Here is a 22,023-nt window from a genome sequence, read left to right as displayed (position 1 = left end):
GTTATAGGGGCATATTCACTTGCTTTTGTGTTAGTTTGAACTCCCTAACATTGCTGATTAAGTTGTCTTACAAATATTACATTATATTTAAACTACACTGAGGTAATTTCAACACTCTGGACATGAATATGTAACAATAATCCGTTGTAAACGTTCTCAGCCAGCTGAACAACAAACACACATCTGGCCTGTAGCCTTTATATCCATTCAAACGGTGAACATTAGGATATAATACTTTTGTGTGCTGTGTGTTTGCAGTGTTAGGAGCTCACCCCAGCGGTATTTGTCGATTAGCATGCGAGCCAACTGGATTCTCCCTCATTATCTAACAAGCTAATTACAAGCTAATTATTTCAGGAGAGCGGGGTTAGCACATCAACTTTGCAAAGTTGTGAAATTGATAGAGACAACGCTGCAGTGAGGGCAATCATTATAATTGATGGTGTACTTGTTTGTGTAGTTGAGAAAGGTATCAAGTAGTACCTCAGGAAAACCGGTGCGTCTTTAATTAGAAGACAATCTATACTGCAAAGCAAATAGCTGTGTCTAACATTAACAAATCAAATAGTAAGTCAATTTCCCAGTAGAGCTTTAACCATATTTTTTCAACTGTATTACAAAGAGACAATGCTGAAGTTTAAAAATAACACACTTACTAGCACTAGGCATGCAAATGTTTATTACTTATCGGCAGATTCATTTACATAAAAATCAAAACTGCAATGTTTCAAGGGGAGCCGCATGTAAAATCAAATGCTCATGTTCTTCCTCTGCCCTGTAGACATATTTGTCTTTTTAGACTGTTTTAGTGTGAGTCAAACAGTTTGGGAGATACTGACTACAGAAATGTCTGCTGTTTCTTACTATAATGGAATTAAATGGCAGTTGCCATATGGTGTTTTAATGAAGACTTAAAACACTCAGAGGCGATGTCTCGTTCCAGAAATATTGGCCTGGTTAGGCAGGCCATGTCATTTTATAAAGGAACTATCTTGTTTTTGCTTTCTACATCTGCCAACCTAAACAAGCATGCAGCTAGCTAACAGTGCTGCTCAACACAGTAGGACACCCGTCACCCTGTCACAAGCATGAGCGTCATTAGAAGTAGCTGAAAACTATCTCCTGGAAAGTGAAATGGTTGGCGAGTGTAATTGAGTAGAAAGAAAATAGTTCCCACATAAAAATGTTTGTGATGTTATCACAGGGCAAAGACTTCCCATTAGTGCTCCAGTTATAATTTTGATTTTGTCACACAGTTTTAAAAGCAAAAAACAGACTTTTAGACCCTTAGGATTTGTATTTCTGTAACTGCTGATAAAAGCCGGGGTTTGGGCGAATCGATGGCCTCGCCAGCTTAACCTGGCTGTATGCATCATCAAATGAAAGCTCCTCCCTCAGCATCAGATACCCAATCACGATGGAGGAAGAGCGGGACACGCCAGCATTACAGTGGACCAGCACCACACCGCCCTGTGGAAAGAGAATGTGACTGTAAGACCAAAAACAGACACAGTAAACATTAAGAAAAGTCAGGATTTCACATCTCGACTTCAATCACAACCTGTCCTCATGGTAAATTAAAATTACTAAAGAAAATATATAACACTCTAAACATAAAATTGGTCAGTTTCAAACAACCATTTAGCCATTTACAAGATCAGTTTGAGGCTTTAAGGCATTTAAAAACCATGAAAACTAGTACACAGTTATTCAAAACAATTATCTGTTCCTTAGCAAGTCTTAAAAGTAGAAACAATGTCAGGTGCTGGGTCTGTGACCGAGCATTTTCAGTTTATTTTGTATTTTTGATTTCTTATTCTTCTTAGTCTTATTCTAGTTTAGGTTTCCAGTCTACTCTTGTCTTCTGTGTCAATATGTCATGTGTTTCTTGTCCGCATGTCTCATGTTGTCAAGCCTGTGTTGTCATATCTAAGTCTCTCCATGTTTCCTGTTTTATTTTGAAAGTCTTGTGTTTCTTTGTTCAATGTGTTTAGTTTTACTCTATCCCTGTGACGTTGTTATGTTAATTTGTGTCAGCTGTTTCCTCATGTGTTTCCACTTCCCCTTAACACCTCCTGTGTGTATTTAGTGTGTGTGTTTTCATTCAGTGTTTGTCAGGTTGTCTGTGTTTGCTCCCATCACGTCACATCAAGTTCCATGTACTTCATGATTCTGCTCAGGTTGTGTCCTTGTGTTTTGTTTTGTTTTTTTTCCTCATCACAGTTTCTCGCACGTTCCTGGTCAGAATCATGTTCATATCTGTTGTCATAGTTATTATAGTTGAATTATAGTTACCACAGTTTAATTTCCCCAGTTTAGGTTTTACTTTAGTTTTCGCCCCTGTTCGCTTTTTGCTTTATTTTTGTACTCATGTTTAATCAGCCTGAATAAACGGCTCGTCTTTTATTTGAAACGCAGTTCCGTCTCCTTCCGTGTCTGCAATTGGGTCCCACTATTCACTCAAGACACAGTCAGCTCCTGCTGACAGCGGCAAACAATCTCATATGAACAACAAGACTTAGTATTTTAAACTGTATTCATTTAACAAAAATCAATGCAGATGCCAAAATGCAGGAGTGTGTGAAAGACCATCTTTAGCACCATTTGTTTTCTCTAGGACTTTTTGTGGAACAATTTTGTTCTTTGTCCCGTCACAGCATTTCAATTGGGTTGAGGTGTACACTTTGGTTTTAAGCTTCCCTGGGAATTAAAAGGGTGAATAGCCGTCAGCTGCTGGTAATCAGATGCACCTGATGAACTGATGATCAGAAAGTGTGACCACCTCTATAAATGCACGTTTCATCTGCAGCATTCTCGTGTGTGTGTTAACATGATGCAAAGGAGGACAGACATCGGCAATGATGTTAAAGAAGCAACTGTTGCTGCCCATCAATCTGGGAAGGGCTTTAAGGGCATTTCCAAAGAATTTTACGTCCATTATTCCACAATGAACAAGATCATTCTTCTGCAAAGGATCTAATTATTTTTTATTATGTCCTGACATGTGAAACCTTAGAAATGAAAGATATGCTTTCTTAGACATGCTTTCTTTTTCACATGACCGTATGGCTGAGGTTTCTACTCCCCACTTCAGTAAAACAGAGTTAAGTAAAAGCATTACACTGAAGTACAAGGGTGACTCTAAGTTCACAAAGATCACTTTGTCTCTAAAGAAGAAATCTGTCAACTAAAACAAAATTTTAAAAAGAATTTGAATGGTATAAATAAAACTTTGATTCACAAAAGATTTTCATACGACGATTTCTCTTAATGTTAGCGCACAAAGTGAGCTTTTTATGTGGCCACATACCGGTCGTGAGTAAAGGTGAATAAATATGTTTTTATGCTATTTATTAAAGCTTAAAGATAAATTTCGCTGTATTTTGTATTTTGTTATTTTCTGATTTCTTAATATTCCTGAAGGAGCATTAGACGGATGATGTAGAGCGAGTTGAGAGAGAGCAAATCTGCATCTGGGACTGTGTGAGAATGTGTCAAAAATTTGCACTGTGATACATATTAATGTTGATGTAATTATTTTACTGCCTAAAGTGCCTTGCTGGAAATGTTTTTTAAAAGTCTAGCCACATCTTGCGTGCAGGCCCACGGCTCACTTCTGAAGCTCAGTGTATTGACACTTTTTTGTCTCTTTTATTCACAGCGAAATCTCCCGTCGCACAATGAAGTCTCTTTCCAGGCTGAAATTAAGTGGAACTGAACGTGTGAGTGCAGTTTTGATTTTTACTGTCCATCAGTACCCAGGAAGGAGAGGATATTTAAATGATCTTGCTGCAAGTGGCATGCTATCAGAGTGCTTTCTTTTTTTTTTTTTTAAATATAACAATATCCAGCAGTTCCACTGGGAAAAATACAATTTATTGAAGTGCACACAGAACAATATCTGTATTGTGCTGTATAAGACCTCTCTTTTATAAGTTTCCATCTTTCAGAATGGTTGATCTGCCCTTATAATATCTGTGCTGGTGTCTTCAGTCAGCATTGTTACATATTAGGTCTTGTTTTCCTTCTTTACAAAAGAAAACTACAGAAAACTTCTGCAGACTGAAAATTGCCTGAGCTACATAATCCATCACAGCAAACACAGAGACTTAATTTGGTTTTGTCAGTGTTTCTTGTTTTGCTGTTATTTCATTGCGCTCCAGTTGAGTGTTTTCATATCAGCGCTCACATCACATTATGTTCTGCTTACGGTCAATACACACACACACACACACACACACACACACACACACACACACAAGCAGAAAGAGATGCAAGTCCGTGCCAAATAATCCCTTCAAAAGTATTTCATACAACATGTAAAATCACTGAGGAGAAAATTGAGTTAAAGCACACAAAATGTTACTTTGCAGACTACATTAGATGACCCCAGCATAAGCTTTTAAAAGGTAATCAGGCCTGCTACCTCACCTTTGTGCTGAGTTGCAGATAACTGCCTCCTGTAGATGTGTGTAAATGCATCACAGTGAGGCAGCAGAATAGCTGTGTGCGCACACTGACATGTTAAATTAGCCAGCAGATATGAAAGAAGGCATTTTCAGGCTGCATGAATCTCCTCAGGGAAGGTAGATGCAGGAGTTTTTAAATAGATCAGATTTTCTTTTTTTTTATGTTGGTGTTGTTTTTCATTTTCATTTAATCTGGCAAAACCATAAAAGCTGACAAGTTTGTCGTTTATATGTACCAATCAGCCACAACATTAAAACCACCTGCTTAATACTGTGCATCGTTCCCTCTGCCTGCCAAATCAGCTCTGACCTGTTAAGGCATGAACTCCACAGACGTCTGAAGCTGTCAGGCACTGAGACATTAGCAGCAGATCCTTTAATTCCTCTAGGTTGCAAGGTGGGGTTTGAGGCCTGGGAAATAGCAAAGCCAAGTCGACACCATGGGTGCTTTGTCATGTTCCTGAAATCATTTGTAATTTAGTTTTGCAGAACAGTTGCATTATCAAGCTCAGAGAGGCCACAAGAGTCGCAAAAGGGGTGTACATAGACACCAGTGTCCAGGCAGGCGGTAACACACACGGACTGATCGTCTACTTGATAATACAGAAGCTAAAATAATAAATCTTATTTATTACCTGATCTAATAATAAGAGGAAGCTCGTTCAACAGCGGTGCAACTAAAACAGCAACAATGTGGATCCCCTTCATTTTAAGCCTGGACCGTGGAATCTGTGGCAGCCATTGATTCTCTGATCTGAAGGGTTCGGGCGCAGAAACAGGGGGTTAAGAGTTCTGAGATATTAAGTGGAGCCATACCATGTAGTGGTTTAAAAGCAATCAATAAAATCCTAAATTGGATTCTGTAGGAATGGGAAGCCAGGGTAATTCTGCGAGGACTGGAGTAATGTGTTCGATGGGTTTGTGAAGAGCTTTGCTGCAGTGTTTTGTACTAACTATAGACGACCAACTGCTGCATCATTGAGGCACGTGCGAATGAACTGTGCTATTTTAATGAGCAGGAATTGATTGTGGGTAAGATGTCCTGTAACATGAAATTTAAAGTTCTTGTCAAAAAAATTTAACAGAGCATTTTCAATTCAGCATTTCTAAGCATACTAATTGTTTTTTTTAATTGTTCTTGGAAAACATCAGTTTTATTTTCACACAATTACAACAACAAAAAATACCAGGGTGAATATTATTACCCCCCTGATAAACTGACCTTTTTATTGAGCCATAGAACAAACCACTGCTGTGCAATGATGTGAACTTTGTAATGGTCAAAGCTTTTAAAATCAAGTTAAAACTTTCATTGTACTCGCAGTATAAAAACTTCAGCAAGGGTTTGAGTTGTCACTTGAGAAAGCACCTTGCCAAAAACAAAAGAAATCAGCTTAGACTTGAGAAAAAGAATTATTGATGCTCACAAAGGAGGAGATGGATATACAAAGTTATCACAGCATTTCCAAGTGCCAAAAACAGGAGTGAGAAGTATCATCACGAAATTCAAAGACAGCCACAAAGTACAGAACAAGCCTGACAGAGGTAGGAAGCAAAATATTTCAAAGACTCTAGAATGAAAACTGGTGAAAGATGTGTCTAAAGACCCCAGAACAACTGCCAAGACTAGTGAATGACTTAGGCAAATCAGGGATTGTAGTCACAGAGAAGACAATCACTAGAACCCTTCACAGGAATAGACTGCAAGGCAGCAGACCAACAAAACTCCACTTCTGCGCTTCAAGCCAGACTGAAATATGTTAACGATAACCCGGAGAAAGATTATGCTCACTGGAAGCGCGCCCTTTAGTCCGATGAGACGAAACTAGAGCTCTTATGTTTGGAGAAAGAAGGAAGAGGCTTAAGACCCTAGTAACACTGTCCCCACAGTGAAATATGGTGGTGAAAGTATTATGCTGTGGGGATGCTTCAGTGCATCCGGAACTGGGAATCTCATCAAGATGGAAGAAAACATAAAGAAAGAAGAAGATGTGGAGATTTGTAAAGGAAGCTTCAAGCAGTCTGCAGAAAAATTGGGTCTGGTTCATCAGCCTTCATCTTCCAAGTTGTTTTTTCACAATTTAGGAATAATTTAATCAGAAATCAACATTATCTACCCAAAACATGCACCTGGTGAACTCCAAGGTGAATCCTACTGACAAAGTCCTGACTTGTATCCCACTGAAAATAGTTGAGGTAAACTGAAGACCAATGTCCATGCCAGAAGACCATCAAATCTGAAGAAGCTTGAGATATTGGCCAAAGAAAAATGGGTAGGGAAAGCTGAGGATGTGCAACACTCGTTGAAGCAAAAAAGGATACACAATTGACTATTAACATCATCATTAGAAACCATTTTGTTTGTGTGAGGAAGTAAAATAATGTAAGCTGTCAAAATAAAAGTAGCATGTTTGGGAAAAGCTGGTTTAAATATTGCTTGCTTTTTTTAGTCTCTGGGAAGAAAATTAGCCCAACGTCATTTATTCCATGGCCCAGTTCTGATGCTCTTGTGTTCACTGCAGGCATCGTTGGTGATGGACAACGAGAAGCATGGGTGGGCACTGTGACCACTCTGCGGATACACAGGTATCTGTGATCCTGTTGACATTCACCAGCCCTCCCGCCTTGGCCCACTTATGGTAAAGAAAATAAAGAATTAAGGGGCAAGGGGAGTAGGGGTAATATTCCCAGAATAACTCAGATTTTAGATCTAGATTAAAGTTATAAATTCACATGAAAGAAAATGCACATACGTATTGATAAAAAACAACAGCTTTCTTAAGTTTTCTTAAAAGGGATTTTTGGTTAGATGTCTGATATAAAGTTTGTGGATAATAAAGGCTGCAGACATTTAAAGTTATTAAAAGCGTGACATTAAATGCATTAATGTCACGCCTTTTAGCCTAACATCAGTCTTTCATGTCTTGCGATTGCATTTTATGCTTCAAAAAGATATTGGAGAAATTTGTGGAGTTCATCTTGCTGAACACAAAGTGTAAGTGTCAAAAACTTTACATCCCATAGGGCTTATTTCTGTAATAATCATAAGTTTATGGATAGTCAGTTGAGCCAAAGCAATGCCAGGGTTGGCCTGCAAAGAACATCATCTCTGCAGAACTCTGCCGCCATAACTGCCATCCACGTATAGAAGTGGATGACTTTATTCTAACTGTGTGTACGTACCTGTTCCCGAGTCTGATCTATGAAGGACCTGCACTCCTCGAAGTAGGAAGTGATCTCGGTTTCTGGGAGGTCCAGGATCTGGAGCGTCTTATAGACCATCTTATCTGGGAACAGGTTATCGACTCCATATGCAACATTTAGCACATGAGATACCTGACAGAGGGGACATGGGGAAGAGGGAGTGGGTGCAGAGACATGAAACTCCTTGAGCAAATGACCCCTGAGCATTGACTTGCTTTAAAAGCTCTTTTTGCCTTGACGGAAGAGTAAGAGAGATATTCTGTCAGCCATATTGATGACATGACACAAGCTGAATGTGACTGAGAGAGGGCAGAGGCACAGGGAGAAAGAAGGAAAGGGGAGAGAGATGGAGAGGAAAGGGTGAGGAAAGCAAGAGGGAGCGAGTGTAGGCAGGGAAGAAGACAGATGGCTCCAATTCATTTTGCAGTATCTGTCTACTCTCACTTAAATTTAGCTTACCTCAGAGGGCTAAATTCTCTCCTCCGTTACATCTCAGCGTCGCACTAATGTGCTCTGCTTTTAGACTACTTGTATCATCTAACATCCTCTTCCGCGTTAAGAGACAAGTTAGGCGTTACACTATATTTTTTATTATTGACAACAAATCCCATTAAAGGCCAAAATCAACAGTGAAATGATCCTTCTCGGAAGTATTGTGTGTGTATCAAAGTCTGATAAATCTCATTCCAGTATGCCAGAGAGCTATATTATTGCCTAAAAAGTATTAAAAACATATCAAACACACACAGTGTGGTTTATTTTCTGTCCTGCTGCTACAGTAAATACTTTCACACTTAATATATATAAATCTGTAGCTGTAAATAGTCCCAACAGATGTACTTATTCCTCCTATTTAAGTAATGTTGGCTAAAAGTGAAAGTGAGCCTCGTTTTAGAGAAGTTTTGAGTCTTGCCACACAAGGTAAAAAGAAAAATTTTTACCTTGTTAATTGATTGAGCTTTTAAAATATCCCTGTATGTTCCGATTAGATAACAATAATTTTTTCATTATTACAGATATTCCTTGGTGGATAAAATGCACTTTTGACAAACCACAGTTAATGTAGTTGCTGCCTACAGTGGATTTTCAAAATAAAGAAAATGACATACGGCACAATGATGATAAATAATAGAATTATGTCTGCATGCTAAATGTCTGGCTTTTGACATCCACGTGGGAGTTTTTTGTAGATGGAAAAGTGAATAGGAAGGCAAACGCAGTTAGACTTCAAGCAGTAGAAAATGTGCCTGCAATAAGCCAGACAACCAGAGAGTTGATCACTATCAAAACCATGACTGCAGGAAACCAACCAAGCACCAGATGTCTACTGGGTGCTGTTTTCTTTGGCTAAACCTGCCTGGAGCAACTAGGCCTTTAAAAACACATTACATCAAAATATGACATTTTTAGAGTGTGTCTTTAGTTTTATTGATATTTGATCAACCCAGCATCTAGTACAGACAGACAAACTATTGAAGGATGGCAATAGTTTGACAAAACACGCTTCTGTCATTTATATACATCAACGTGTGACTTGGGGTTCTAACTGGGTAATGGATGGTTTGCAAAGCTGCCTCCTGGCTAAAAGTAGGAATCTGTAGGTTGTTTCATGATTGTCCATAGGAGTTCTAAAAATAAGACTACTCTTCACCTTTCACTTTTTAACCAAATCTGCTATCCAGTATATTCTTGCTGGGTTGGGAAATGGACGTTCTACTCTCTGTAGCATCATATCTATAATATGTCCGTTTTACAGTGAGTAGATCTGACATTCTGCCAGTCTCAATGTGAGATTTACCAACAAAATACTCCACTGCAGTGTTTAAAGGCATTGTTCTACTGGTAAGAGCAGGTTTTTAGAAAGTGCCTTTGGGCAGGCTGTCAAATCTCCTGAGTTTAATAGCTATCTAAGAAAACCTGAATTTAGACAGCCAAGGTTTCATCCTAGAAACAGGAAGTGAAGGTATTCGTAATCTCTCCAATTCATCATCCTGAGAGTGCACAGGCAGCAATATGCCCATGCCTGGGAGCAGCCACTGCAGAGAAGGACTAGTCACATTTCACTGATGTGGAGGAGCAGCGCTGAGACTTACTGTAATCATTTACTCCCTCTACTGTGCTAAACTGTCACTGCATGAGTCATGAAGCTCCTCTGGCTATTCGCTGGCTGCTGCTGACCCGCAGGAAAGCTCAGCTACATAGCTGCCTCTAATCTCATGTCACTACACATGCTATCACAACAAAGCAAGGGCATGCCCGCCCTATTGATCCCTCTGCACTGACCTTATATCTCTGCAGGGTGTCAATGTCGTGGGCTGCATCCTGAGAGCCTGAAAAGACAGAAACAACTCGATAAGAAGGCAGACAGATGGGGCATGCATCTGCCTACCAAGTGTGTTTAAATAAAGCTTCCTGTAGCATGATGATAATTCCTCAGCCGTAAAACTGCTTAAACCAATTTAATAATAGAAATATTTTCAGCACACTGTGTTTATTTACACCTCTGAGAAGTAAAATGTACCATTTGGTCATATTTCTTTACTGGGGTGCTGCTTTTTTGAGTAAAACTTGAATTTTCACAACTAAAAGCAATGCCAGACACTGTGACTGAATGATCTAAAGAAGTGACTTTGGGTTGTGGGGAAACAAGGCAAGGTATTTCCTGGCATTTAATAGATTACAGATGATCAAACAGACCAGGAAACAGCAACTATCTCATGAAAAGGACACCTTTGACCCTATCGATATGAGGATGTTTTAAAGCGGTGCCAAGTTTTGCAGGGAAAGCAAAAGCTGAAGGATATCAGCAACAATATCACTTCATAAGAAAACATGCAGACACAAAACCCTTTTTGAACAGCCGCAGTACCAAGCGGGGAAGATATCAGTCAGCAAAAACCAAGAGCAAAACGGCTTAAAGCTACAGAAAAAATCTGGGATAGGAATCAGATGATTTGTGTATGTAGTCACACTCGACTAGGCTTAAAAACTGCTGAAATACAGTAGCTATTCAGAGTTATCTGTCACTGCAGAGAAGGAAGTTCATGATTCTTTTTGCGAGAAGAGACAATTTCATGACAATAAACCTTCATCAGCAAAATTTGAAAAGAAATAATGCAGCATAGAGTGTAGGTGGAAAACTGCATTATTATCATTACTATCATTATCATTATTATTATTATATACATATACATAAATTAGCAGATATATATATTCCCTATCACTCTCCCACTCACAAACCCTTTTAATTGTTACTTTATTATAGCTGCTGCTCACTTGTCCCCACCTAAATCACCTTACTGTATCTAAAATAAATGGAACTGATCATGCTCATCAACTGAACACAGAGAGGGACTGAGAACAAGTCAGGGTGGATCACGGGACATTTGAATATTTAGTGAGAAACAGAACACCGGTCAAGAAATCACTGGCTGCGTATATTTAAGCTTATAAGCAGCGCTGTGGAGTCATCCATATGGAGTTACATGCAAAATAACACAGTGAGCAAGGCTGATAATTGAAAAGCATTGAAACCCATTTTGCTAATTGGGAAACCAAATATTTAGATACTTTACATAAGTAAATGGAATACTACAAAAGTTTTGACAATCACATACAATGTATGTACTGTGACTGTTTTCATTACTTTATTTGTATATCATGGTAATGGATTCATTAATGTGTATATTACTTTAATGTTGCAGTAGGAGAAGATTTTAATTACTATGTATGTATATTAATTACTGTATATTGCCTGAAACTTTCAACTATAATAACAGAGAATTGTATAGCAGCAGATTTATAGTTTAAAATGAGCAAAATAGTAATTATTTAAAGCTTGAAAATAATGGTATGAAGAACAAAAACAGTATTTGCATCCAAAAACTGTTAAGTAGAATGACCTGGAAATACAAGTACTGTAAAGTACTTGAGTAAATGTAGTCAGTTTACACGTCACTAGTGGCCCTATCTTTACCAGTGGTGATAGCACATGCATGTATGTGACATGTGGGCTACTTTGTGTTTGTGGTGGTGTTGCTTCTTTGTTCCTTTGCGTATGCCACAGGAAATACACACATTCATTTAAAGAATATTTTTGTAGTGCCATTTCTGAGTTTTGTAAATTGTCATGCATACATTTTTCATCATGGTCAGAGGAACTGTAGGAGAAGGGGCAGGTAGGATGTTCACAGAGCTGGAGGAAAGGGTAGTGATCAAGGCAGTGGCTTTACCCTTTCCAGGACAAGTCATTCTTTTAACCAGTGAACATTCCACTGACGTGCATAGGAAGGATGTGAGAATAACTGAAAGCAAATTACTCCAGGGTGAACTAAGACCAAAGCAAGAAAGAAATCACAACTAGCTTTCTAAAGCAAACCAAATCAGACAATCAGCATATGAGGGAAGCCTTTATGAGGAACACTTACAAAACCTGCTGAAGTGAAGGCAGTGAAAGAATTCTGTCCCTACTAAACTGGCTCATTCCTCAGGGTCTGGTTTTGAAAGGGAGCAAACCCCCTGGGCCAGCCTCTTCCTATGGAGCTCTGAAGTTGATTCAAAAAGGACCAAAATCAGAGAGAATAAATTAAAATATCTCCACACAAATGACAGCAAGTGGAAAATATGGTGTTAATCACACAGGGGTGATTTTAATAAAGATAATCTTTAATTAAAAAAAGATATTCCGCCGCCCTTGGCATTCTAGAGCTCCAGGCGGTGCCCTGTCCCTGCCTCTCTGCCAGTGGCAGGGACCAACACACTACTTACCCCGACTGATTTATTATCATTACTTGTAGCCGTGATGGAGGTGGTAAGAATGATTACTTTGGCATTTTTTCCACCACCTTCCCACCTCTTCTGATGCAACCCCCTGGTCAGACATTGTGGGACACAAGCAGGTATAGATATAATGATTCAGTCTTGTTTGTTTTGTATTTGTTTTGTGTCTCTGCAATATCCTTGACCATGCTTATTGTTTTGCAGACAATAAAGTAAAAAACAAAAAGGCAACAGCACTCCAGTTTCAACTGAGAAAGGAAATCACGCAGGGAGACAGTTAAAATGGAGCAATGATCTCTTTCCATTTGTCAAATAACTCCTCATGAAGACAGCAGTGGAAGTCTTGAGTAGCAGGAGCTGGGTAATTATGTGAGGGAGACATATGGGCAGGAAGCAGAATATGATGGAAGCACTTGCTCCAGACTTTCCAGGGTGGATTCTCAGCTTACTGTCTTCAAAGTAGCAACATTTGCACTCTTTGCATTAGCCAATCCACTTTTACGTAATGCCAAACTCATGGTGCTGAGATGCACATCTAAAGCCAAAGGATTGAGCATGTGTTTGGAAATAAGCCTGCTCCGGCCCATATGTCTCATCAGTATAGAAGGAGACGATTTACACTGACACATCTGTGAAAGGATGCCAGGATTTTTAGAGCACTTTTTAAATAAGAGTCTGACAGGGGACCTTGTTCAGCGAGTCTGCTAAAGAAGAGTAGACAGATGTCCATCATATTTTTAGTGGTGTGTGGCAGATGTTATTAAAAAATCAATAGACTCAATGTGCTGGTGTTATTAAAGCAGAGGTAGACATGTTTTTAACTTATAATAAATTATTATTATTGCACAGTATAATAGCCAACTGAATATTAATGTGGTCAACAATTAGACTGGCTCTCACCGAGAAGAGGAAAGCACTTTTATTTCCTGTAGTTTTCCCCACGTAGCTGACATGGTGGAAAGTGGAAACAAAGTAACGGTGGATACAATCCGCCAAAAGAAAACGAGCTCTGTTGTTAAAAGGGAAGGCATAAGGTGAAGTGGTAGAGTCACAGAAACCAAAAGTAAAATAAAAGTGAGTATCAAATTAATGGAGAGAGCTCCCCAACATGAGAGGGTTCAAAAACAGCGTTTAGTTGTTACTGTTTCTGTTGTAACAATTACTGCACAGGGGATGAAGACACATTAAAGTTAGGCCCCAGTCATATAGCCTTAGAGGTAAGTTGAAAACCGCCAGTTGCGAGGTTAAAATGTGTAATGCACGATTATCTGCCAGCTGGTTTTTGGCCACTACTGCAAAATCAATCGCTAAAGCCTCATTTATGCAGACCTAGAGAGTTGTCTGTGAACCCAAAGCAACACAACATGCCACTGGCTAAAGAAACTCGAGAACAGATGAGAACCAAAGTGATCTATCAGTCTGGAACGGGTGACAAAGCCATCAAGGAGAAAACTGATGGTGAACCTTCCCAGGAGAAGTCGGCCTATGAAGATTACAACAAGAACGCACCCACAACTCATCCAGGAGGTCACAAAAGAGCCCAGACCTGCAATAAATGAAATCATCATTGAAAAAATGTATTTTGTATTTACTCGGGTTATCAGTGTCTAATATTAAAATTTGTTTAATGGCCTGAAACATTCTAGTGTGACAAATATGACAAAAAACAAGGAAGTCAGGATGGAGAGAAATACTTTCTTTCATCACTGTACATTTCCCCCGTAGCAACTGAGGGTGCCAGAGCGTCACCAACTGGTCTCCAGGCCTGTGTGACTGAGGTTTTGCCACTTTCATTTTTTAGTTGGCAGACTTTGCCCCAAAACCTTTAAATTAAGTCGATACTTCTTCTATTGATTTTCACTGCATTTCCATTTAGTTATTTTTGTATATCATTATTACATGTTTCTGCTTATCAGTGAAAATTGTATCTGTGTTATTAATTGGTGAGGGAGAATCCTCCCTTAAAGCGACATGTACCATGAAAAAAACTGCAGATCATCCCAATGAATACCCCGCACACACACAGAGAATAACTTCTCTGCTCTTGCCTGCAGATGTTGTTGTAGATGCATTTGAATCAATAATGGGAAAAAAGAGTCCATTTTTATTCTAAAAATAATGAGATTTGGAAAAAATGTGTCTTAATCGATTGCTATTTTTTATATTTTTATCTCCATCCTGTCTCTTAAAAACTAGAAGAGGAACAATCTTTGCCTTCATAGATCAGATGCACTACACACGGTCATTTTTAGGTCTCCAGATAAAGGAAGGGAATTTCTCCTACAGTATGTGTGTGAGGGATTTTTCTTGAAGACTTTTTTGGGCGTTTCTTTTCAAAAGATGTTCAAGGCCACGGTCAAAGGAAAATAATGTTAGTTTAAGCCAGTGGCTGTAATACTACTACTACTAATAAAAATGAGAATAATAAATTGCATTTATTGAATTATTTAAAGTAAAATGTTCTGTTTCAAGATTCCAAAGTTGCTCATATGAGATACTTCCTATGTTTTATTACCTTCAGTCAAACACAAATCAGTTCAACATTGCATTTGCTTGAAAGATCAAAAATATTAAGCACCAGCACATAGCTAGACTGGAAACAGGGGGATGCCGTCAGCCTTTCTACACGTTAAAAATAGAAGCTCAACAAATTTTCTACAGCACTAGAGACATTTGGGTTAAATGAAAAACACGCAAACCTGTAGGTTGGAACGCTTTGAAAGACTTTTAGTAGGTAGTTTATTTTAATTTTAGAATGTTGCCAGGCATACTATTATACTATGACTCTTCTTTGGCTATAGCTTCATATTAAATGCATCTAAAAGGGGGAACGAATGTCATTTCCATGACCTGACACTCTGCAAGAAATATAAAATCGTAAAACGTTTTTTTTGTTTACTTTTTTAACTGATATTGTGGAAATATAGGAGCTGGTTTAAATTGGATGATATCTATGTGTATGTCAAAATATAATAACTGTCAGTGGATTGTAGCCAGAGGACAGCAACACATTATAAATATTAGCAATATCACAGCATCACGCCAAAGACAACTGAGGGAGTCTGCACAAAGCCTTCAGAGAGGAACTCGCCTCCAGCCTGACAGAGCTGTACTGTACTCTATTTACAGAATATACAATGAAAATCTGTCACAAGAGCACTGAAAAAAACAGAGATACTCTCACAGGCAGTTACAAAAATATCAGAGAACTATTAACACATGCCCTATCATCCTGTACAGTCTGATAACAGGTTGATGTGACCACTGAGGTACTTTGGGGAATGAAAACAGGTTTTAATGTTTGAAGCGCATGGATCACTGTATGGAAGAGAGTCACCTCTGTTGAGCCAGACAGATGTAATATTTTATTGATCCCTGCTGAGAAACTCTCTCGTCGATTGTTTCTCGCAGTGAGGTCAAAGCGCAGCGTTAGTTACAGATGTGAACAGCACCTCAGAGCAGGGTGGGAATTCAATGTCAAGCTCAAGGACGCTTCAGGATGGATGCATGCTGACATGTGGAAAGCTGCATCCTCCAGCTAAACGGGCAAGTCAACATTTATCTTTGGACAAATTGAAAATTAACAACAATGATTTATCCATTATTAGGAATTAATAATGTTAAGTCATTGCCACAGTAACTGGATCTGCACAGAGACATTATAAGAGTCCTGAATTTAAATCTGTGGGAAGGTTCAGCAACAGTAAAGATGGTGGTAGAGGTAAAATGTCCATGTGGAAAAAAAAGCTTTTTAAAATCTTGTTTTGGGGCAAAATCACATCAACTTCTTATTTCTGTCCATGTTATACCATTTACTGTATATTGAATCCTGCTATGAAAAGCCTGTGTGCTGTCCAGTTGTATCACTGTGTGAAAAGCATGGCTAATATTCCAGTAAATGTACCATTAGAGAGTGGGTGACATGCATCCTGCATGCTCTGTCCAGGCAGCTTCTTCATGTAAAGTACACAGAGTACTTCCGGAAGTGCATATGCTTCTGAAGTGGACTATTTTCTCCCAAGTGTTAGACGTGACAAAGGAGAAGCATGGAAAATATCTGCCGCTTATTCTCCTCAAATTGTTTGTTCACGTGTGAAAACTGAGGGACGCTGCATGCTCATACAATAACTTGTCAGTTACAACAGAGCCATGTGACTCAGAGTTATTCAACCCCGCTGCCCTAAAGAACGCTTTATATATATATAAATGTTTGCACAGCTGAAGGCCCTTACTATGCGCCTGTGATGGTTTTACTTTAACTATGTTGTTTTACACAGGTTAGCCTCACAGCAAGGAGGTCCTGGTTTGAATCCACCATCTGACCAGGGCCATTCTGTCTTGATTTTTTTTAAGGCTTTAGCTTTGATAAGGCCAGTGAAGACTGACAGGAAAGTGGAGGGAAGAGAGAGGGGAAGACATGCGGCAAAGGGCCGCAGGTTGGACTCGAACCCGGGTCATCCGCTCTCAGCCTTGTGGCATATGGTCGCCTGCTCGTTCCAGCGATCTCAACCGGCGCACCACACTAGACTCTTTTAAGACTCAGAAGCCAATAGGTGAAATCGACTGAGAAAACTGAGCAATTATGCTTGACAGGATATTGACTTACAAATCACAAGATAGCCACATACCCTGTTTTATCACTAATTTTACGCTAAACTGGATGACAATTTAGAAAATGACCATCATGCTCTGTTAAATGAGTCTTGAACCTAGCGACTGAGACCACAAACCCATCAGGAAAGGGTTTACTGAGCTTACAGAAAAAGTGAGAAGTAGGGCTGTTTTTCCATAGACTTCTAGACAACTTGAATTATTTTTGCCCCCTGCCAGCCATGAGAAAGAATATAGGTTTACAACACTTCTGCAGCTACTTTACTTGTTAGACCCAGATACTGTGTCAATTTCTGTTGAACCTATGCATATTCCCAGATTCACTGTTTTCTGTTGAGGGTTCCTAAAATAGATTTGCATGCTTTAATATTCAAAATGCAAAACTGCTGACACTCTATGTGTAATCAGCAGACAGCGATGAGAGATTTCTGTGTTATGTTTTGTGAAAATATTGGTGCATATCAGACAATCTATATGCAGATATATACGTGCGATAGGCCAATAGGTCAACTGCTAATAATGCCCAACAGATATATCGATCTGGTTCTAGAATAGTGCAATCATGTGGTGGGATTAGCACTGAAAAAAAAAAGCATTTGTAAGAATGGTGCTACAGAGATTACCCAGCAGGAGGAACGGTCTGATGACACCAACTTGGAGGTCCAGGCTGTTATCTTCTACAAATCCACACCCATTTCCATCCTCCAGCTCTTCAACCAGCTCCACATCTCCCTCTCCTCCATCACTCCTCCTCTCCAGCAGCTTTTTGCCTGTCACTGTGGTAACACGCGTGCACTGTTTCTTCAGTCGGTCTTTCGCGAAGCCGTGGATCTCCTGAGCCAGTGAATGCATCTCAACAAAGTTTACAAGACTGGCCTGAAACATGCAAACGTATATTTAGCTGAAGCATTAAGTTTGTAATTGATTTGTTAAGTATTGGTAATGTATAGTTACACAAACTGGGCTAAAACTGTGTATGCCACAAGAAATGTTAAACTGAAAAGGGAAGGCACTGATGTCTGTAACAAGTGAAGCTGATGTCTGAATGTAAACACATCACACGTTAGTTTCTCTACTTTTGTACTAACCTGGTTTAAATGGACTGGATTCAATCAAATTTCCGCAAAAGATTAGACCGCTGTTGCCTTAAAAGGGCTTTATGCCATCGCTGCAGTAGAATCTCACATTATCACAGCTTTATTTTTTTAATACAAGATAAAAAAAAAAAATTAAAAAACGAAACAATCTGTGAGAAAATGTAAGCTCCTGCGACTGACAGCTGAATCGGAAGCTACGTCACAATGTGATACGTTCAAATGCTCAAAATAAAATAGTAAATTTGTCAGATTTTTAAAGGCCCGGTTTGACTGCTAGAAAATTATACTTCTACTTAATATTTTTTTTTATCTCTGTTTATTGCATTTATTTTGATTTTGAACTATTTTTCATCTTTTTTTTTTTTTGCCCTGTCATATTCTATTTGGTTTTATTGAGTCATATACTCTTCTACTTATTTTTTAATAGCTGCAATGAGCAGAGGTAGTGATAGTGAAACCTGCTATGACATATGATTAGGAGATGATGGCACAAACAGAAAGGACAGGAGGTTGAGCTGGAGGTGGCAGAGTTGAAGATGCTAAGATTTTCATTGGGTGTGACCAGGATGATCAGGATTTTTTTTTTTTTTTTTAAACGAGTACATCTCAGGGACAGCTCTGGTTGAAGGGTTTGGAGACAAAGTTAGAAAGGCAAGGATGAGATGGTTTTGATATGTACAGAGGAGGAGGAGTGGATATAATGGAAAAAGGATGTTGAAGATAAGATAAGAAGAAAAGGAAGAGCCCAGGGAAGGGAACATACAGACGGTTGATGTGACAGACCCCTATTCTACTTATTTAAACTACTTTGTTATGAGCTGTTAATGTTTAGGTGGTGTACCAAATGAATTTGCCAACTTCTGTTATAAAAACAAATCTTAGCATCATCTGGAAGTATACGCCAAGTCTTTAAAATAAAAAAATTAACGAGGGTCCGTGAACGCAGCATTAGCCAGCCTCGTTGTGAAAACCAGGACAACTCCTCATCCAGGGAACGAAAAAAAAAAAGAAAAACAGGCAGGGAGACGGTGGGGTGGAGTACAGGAAGCTGGTTGAACATGGGCGAAATTTAATCTAATAACGACATAAATCATAGTTTCCATTTCTTCCCTATTTTTACGGAACAAGACTGCGGAGATTTGTGGAATTTTTACTGGATTGCTTTGGAGATTTAGGCGAACAGCGAGGAGAAGATGTCTCGGGGAGTGATCCAGCCCAGCCAGCAGAAACTGGCAGAAAAACTCACCATCCTCAACGACAGAGGCATCGGGATGCTGACCCGTGTTTACAATATTAAAAAGGTTCGCACACACACGCAAGGCTGTGCCCCCCATTGATCGCATACAAGTCTTTGAACAGATTTTTTTTTTTTTTTTTTTACGGACATCCCAAATTAACATCAGGGAGATATATGGGATTAGCTAGCACTGATTGCTACTCTCACGGCATGAGCAGTTAGAAGACTTTTAGGTCTCATTTTAGACATTAGGCATTATTATTATTTTACTAACTGCGTGTTTATGTGCGTCAAACGACACTTACGTTATCCCTTTGGTATCCCTGGAAGCAGGTTGTGGGCACAGCTAGCCACTAGCTGTCACGTTAGCTTGCGGTAAAGCTGGCCATTGGATTTACGACGTGAACTGATTTTCGGTTAGATTAATCAAAATGGGAGTTGATTGTAATGGGTAGCGCGATAAACAAAAAGAACCGAAACAGCCAAACAAGCCCCTTAAATCCCTGGGCCTGCGTTAGTGGTGGAAGCTAGCTGCCGTCGTTGGCCGCTATAATGGCGGCGGCTGCTAGTTAAGCTAACTGCTAATGAAGCTAGGAGTCGGGCGTCGTCTCCCCTCCACCAAGAGCTAAAACGCCAAACTCCAGCTGCAGGCAGCCTGTTAGTTCACCCCAGTCACTGACATATACATAACCGAACTCGATGCTTTTTTCAGACCTAGCTGGCAGGTACCTAGTTTAGCTGGGTACACTAATTGTGGAAAAAAATGAAGCGAAAGTAACGAGTAAAGTCGGTTAATTGGACGTTCGATTGTTATTTTCAACTGATTACCGAACAAATATTTATGATACAACCAGAATCTAATTTTTTATATATATGCTGGCCAATGATAAACGAATGGTTTCATTTGCACCCTAGCTGTATCCAGCAGGCGTTTTGCTTGACTGCATAAATGCTATGCAGTTTGACATCTGTCCAATAAGCTTTTCATGGGTTAATGTTAATCTTTAAAGGCACGTAATGCAAAATTATGTATTTAAAATGAGCTAAAAAACACAAAGGTAAATAAAGCTATCAAGAGATCATTTAGAAACCATCAGCATGACTTCATGTCAAAAACGGCTGTGTGTTGTGATAGAGAGGTATCAGCTGAAACTAAGCTAGGGTAAAGCCTTACTTTCACATAATATCAGTTTTTACCTGGCATGTATTTAACCAGGCAAGTTATTAAAATTTTTTCTTATTCATCTGGTTAAATGGCAGCTTGGAAAAAGTAAAGCCTCTTGAGGAAATTGGGGTCTGTATAGAGAAATTTCAGGGCTGCATTTTCCTGATCACCTTGAGAAAAGGGCTTTAGCCCTCTCCTGAAAGATAATTTATAAGGAGTTAGGGAAAGAGAAGAGAATCTGGCTGCGCTTATAAAATGTCCTTAATAACTTGATGTGGGCTGGTGTGGTGACAGTATAATATCCCAAAGATGAATTACAAGAACCTTATCTGAGATACTTTGCCCCCCTTTGCTTTTCAGTGTTCAATACATAGGAATAAATGGCTTATAGAGTGAAATGAAGTGTCTCATTGAGTTGACACTGCTGGAGAGATGGCCCAGTGTAACTCCTGCCTTTATTAAAGCTTTCTGAGCCTGAACCTTAAGAACCTTAAGGCTGAAAATGCAGTATTGGACAGAAATGATGCAAAAATGAATTATGGCAACCCTTCAGTTAACTGTAAAGATTTGAACATGCTAAAAATGCATAGAGCTCCTTGAAGCAGATTTTATCACAACAGCCTGCTTTTGATCATTTTCCTTGTTGGTATAACACGACTGATAACATATCAGGCGGTTATCAAATTAAAAGAAAAACAAACTTAATTAATGTTTACCCCATCAGCTTTGTTTCACAATCATAATGATTGATTGCTGGATAGTGCATTTCTATGAGTTATGGCATGGTATTATCTCTTTTCCTTTGATACAGGATGCTTTATCCTCTGCTAAAAGGAGGTGACAAGGGACATGCTGATCTCCTTTCCTTCATATTTAGAGGATCAGAATCTCACCAGCTCTTTTTATGGCTGTCATGCAGGTGCCTCCTGCTCACTTTGTGCAGTTACAAATTAAACTAAGCAAAACTGACATTTTTTGACCATAGCCTTAAAGTTTCATAGCAGAACACACCCAAAAGCATCAAAAACACACCCTACTTGCATGTTTGTGGTAAGTGCCCTAAGGCTATTACAGTTGACTACAAACACACTTAAAAACCAAGACTAGATCAGAAGTAAAAAACAAACAAACTGCATTTTAGTTAACTAATATAAAAAACTAGAAATCATTCTTTGATTGTTTTAAATTTTCCAAGGCAGAAATTATGAGGATGCTTTAGACTGGGATGTCTGTCGAATTATGAGCCATTAGTGTGCTGATGAATAAACATCAGCACACATAATAATTCAGTAAAATAAAAATAGATACAATAAAACTAGTAAACTCATGCGGAAGCTAAAGTGACGTGGTGGGAAAATAAATTCAGTGCCCACATTGATACTACATCTGCTTCTTATTGCAATAGGCTCAGTTATATAAGACACATTTACTAATGTTAACTGACTCTTGCTCAAGTTTTAC

General features: G+C 39.0%; 2 protein-coding genes across 9 annotated transcripts in view; one reads left to right on the top strand and one right to left on the bottom strand.

Annotated features, from left to right (window-relative positions):
• Positions 1-664: 664 nt before the first annotated feature.
• On the bottom strand, positions 665-20,225 carry LOC146560743 (dual specificity protein phosphatase 19-like). 3 transcript variants are annotated; one of them, XM_085296169.1, is made up of 6 exons: positions 19,703-20,225; positions 18,152-18,165; positions 17,687-17,939; positions 9,957-10,003; positions 7,653-7,805; positions 665-1,470 (listed from the first exon to the last, which is right to left on the bottom strand). In XM_085296169.1, exons 3-6 carry the CDS (start codon positions 17,913-17,915, stop codon positions 1,288-1,290), a joined length of 612 nt encoding a protein of 203 aa, XP_085152295.1. In that variant the 5' UTR covers positions 17,916-17,939; positions 18,152-18,165; positions 19,703-20,225; the 3' UTR covers positions 665-1,287. The 3 variants fall into 3 exon arrangements, with proteins under 3 accessions (XP_085152295.1, XP_085152294.1, XP_085152293.1); XM_085296168.1 differs by having other exon boundaries at positions 18,152-18,258; positions 19,703-20,224; XM_085296167.1 differs by lacking the exon at positions 18,152-18,165 and having other exon boundaries at positions 19,703-20,224.
• The window catches only part of nckap1 (NCK-associated protein 1), a 37,368-nt gene continuing 34,432 nt past the window's right edge, over positions 19,088-22,023 (top strand). For 4 of the 6 annotated variants that reach the window (XM_085296163.1, XM_085296162.1, XM_085296161.1 and 1 more), the window contains exon 1: positions 19,088-19,461. In XM_085296163.1, the coding sequence (XP_085152289.1) occupies positions 19,354-19,461 (108 nt within the window). In that variant the 5' untranslated portion in view covers positions 19,088-19,353. The remainder of the gene's footprint in view (positions 19,462-22,023) is intronic. The other 2 variants (XM_085296165.1, XM_085296164.1) reach the window with 1 other exon arrangement.

The sequence above is a fragment of the Mchenga conophoros genome, linkage group LG13 (genome assembly GCF_057382185.1).
Source record: "Mchenga conophoros isolate Kocher_MC1m ecotype Shallow Benthic linkage group LG13, M_conophoros_male_GT1.1, whole genome shotgun sequence".
Classification (NCBI taxonomy): Eukaryota; Metazoa; Chordata; class Actinopteri; order Cichliformes; family Cichlidae; genus Mchenga; species Mchenga conophoros.
This window is presented reverse-complemented; position numbering and strand designations above follow the sequence as displayed.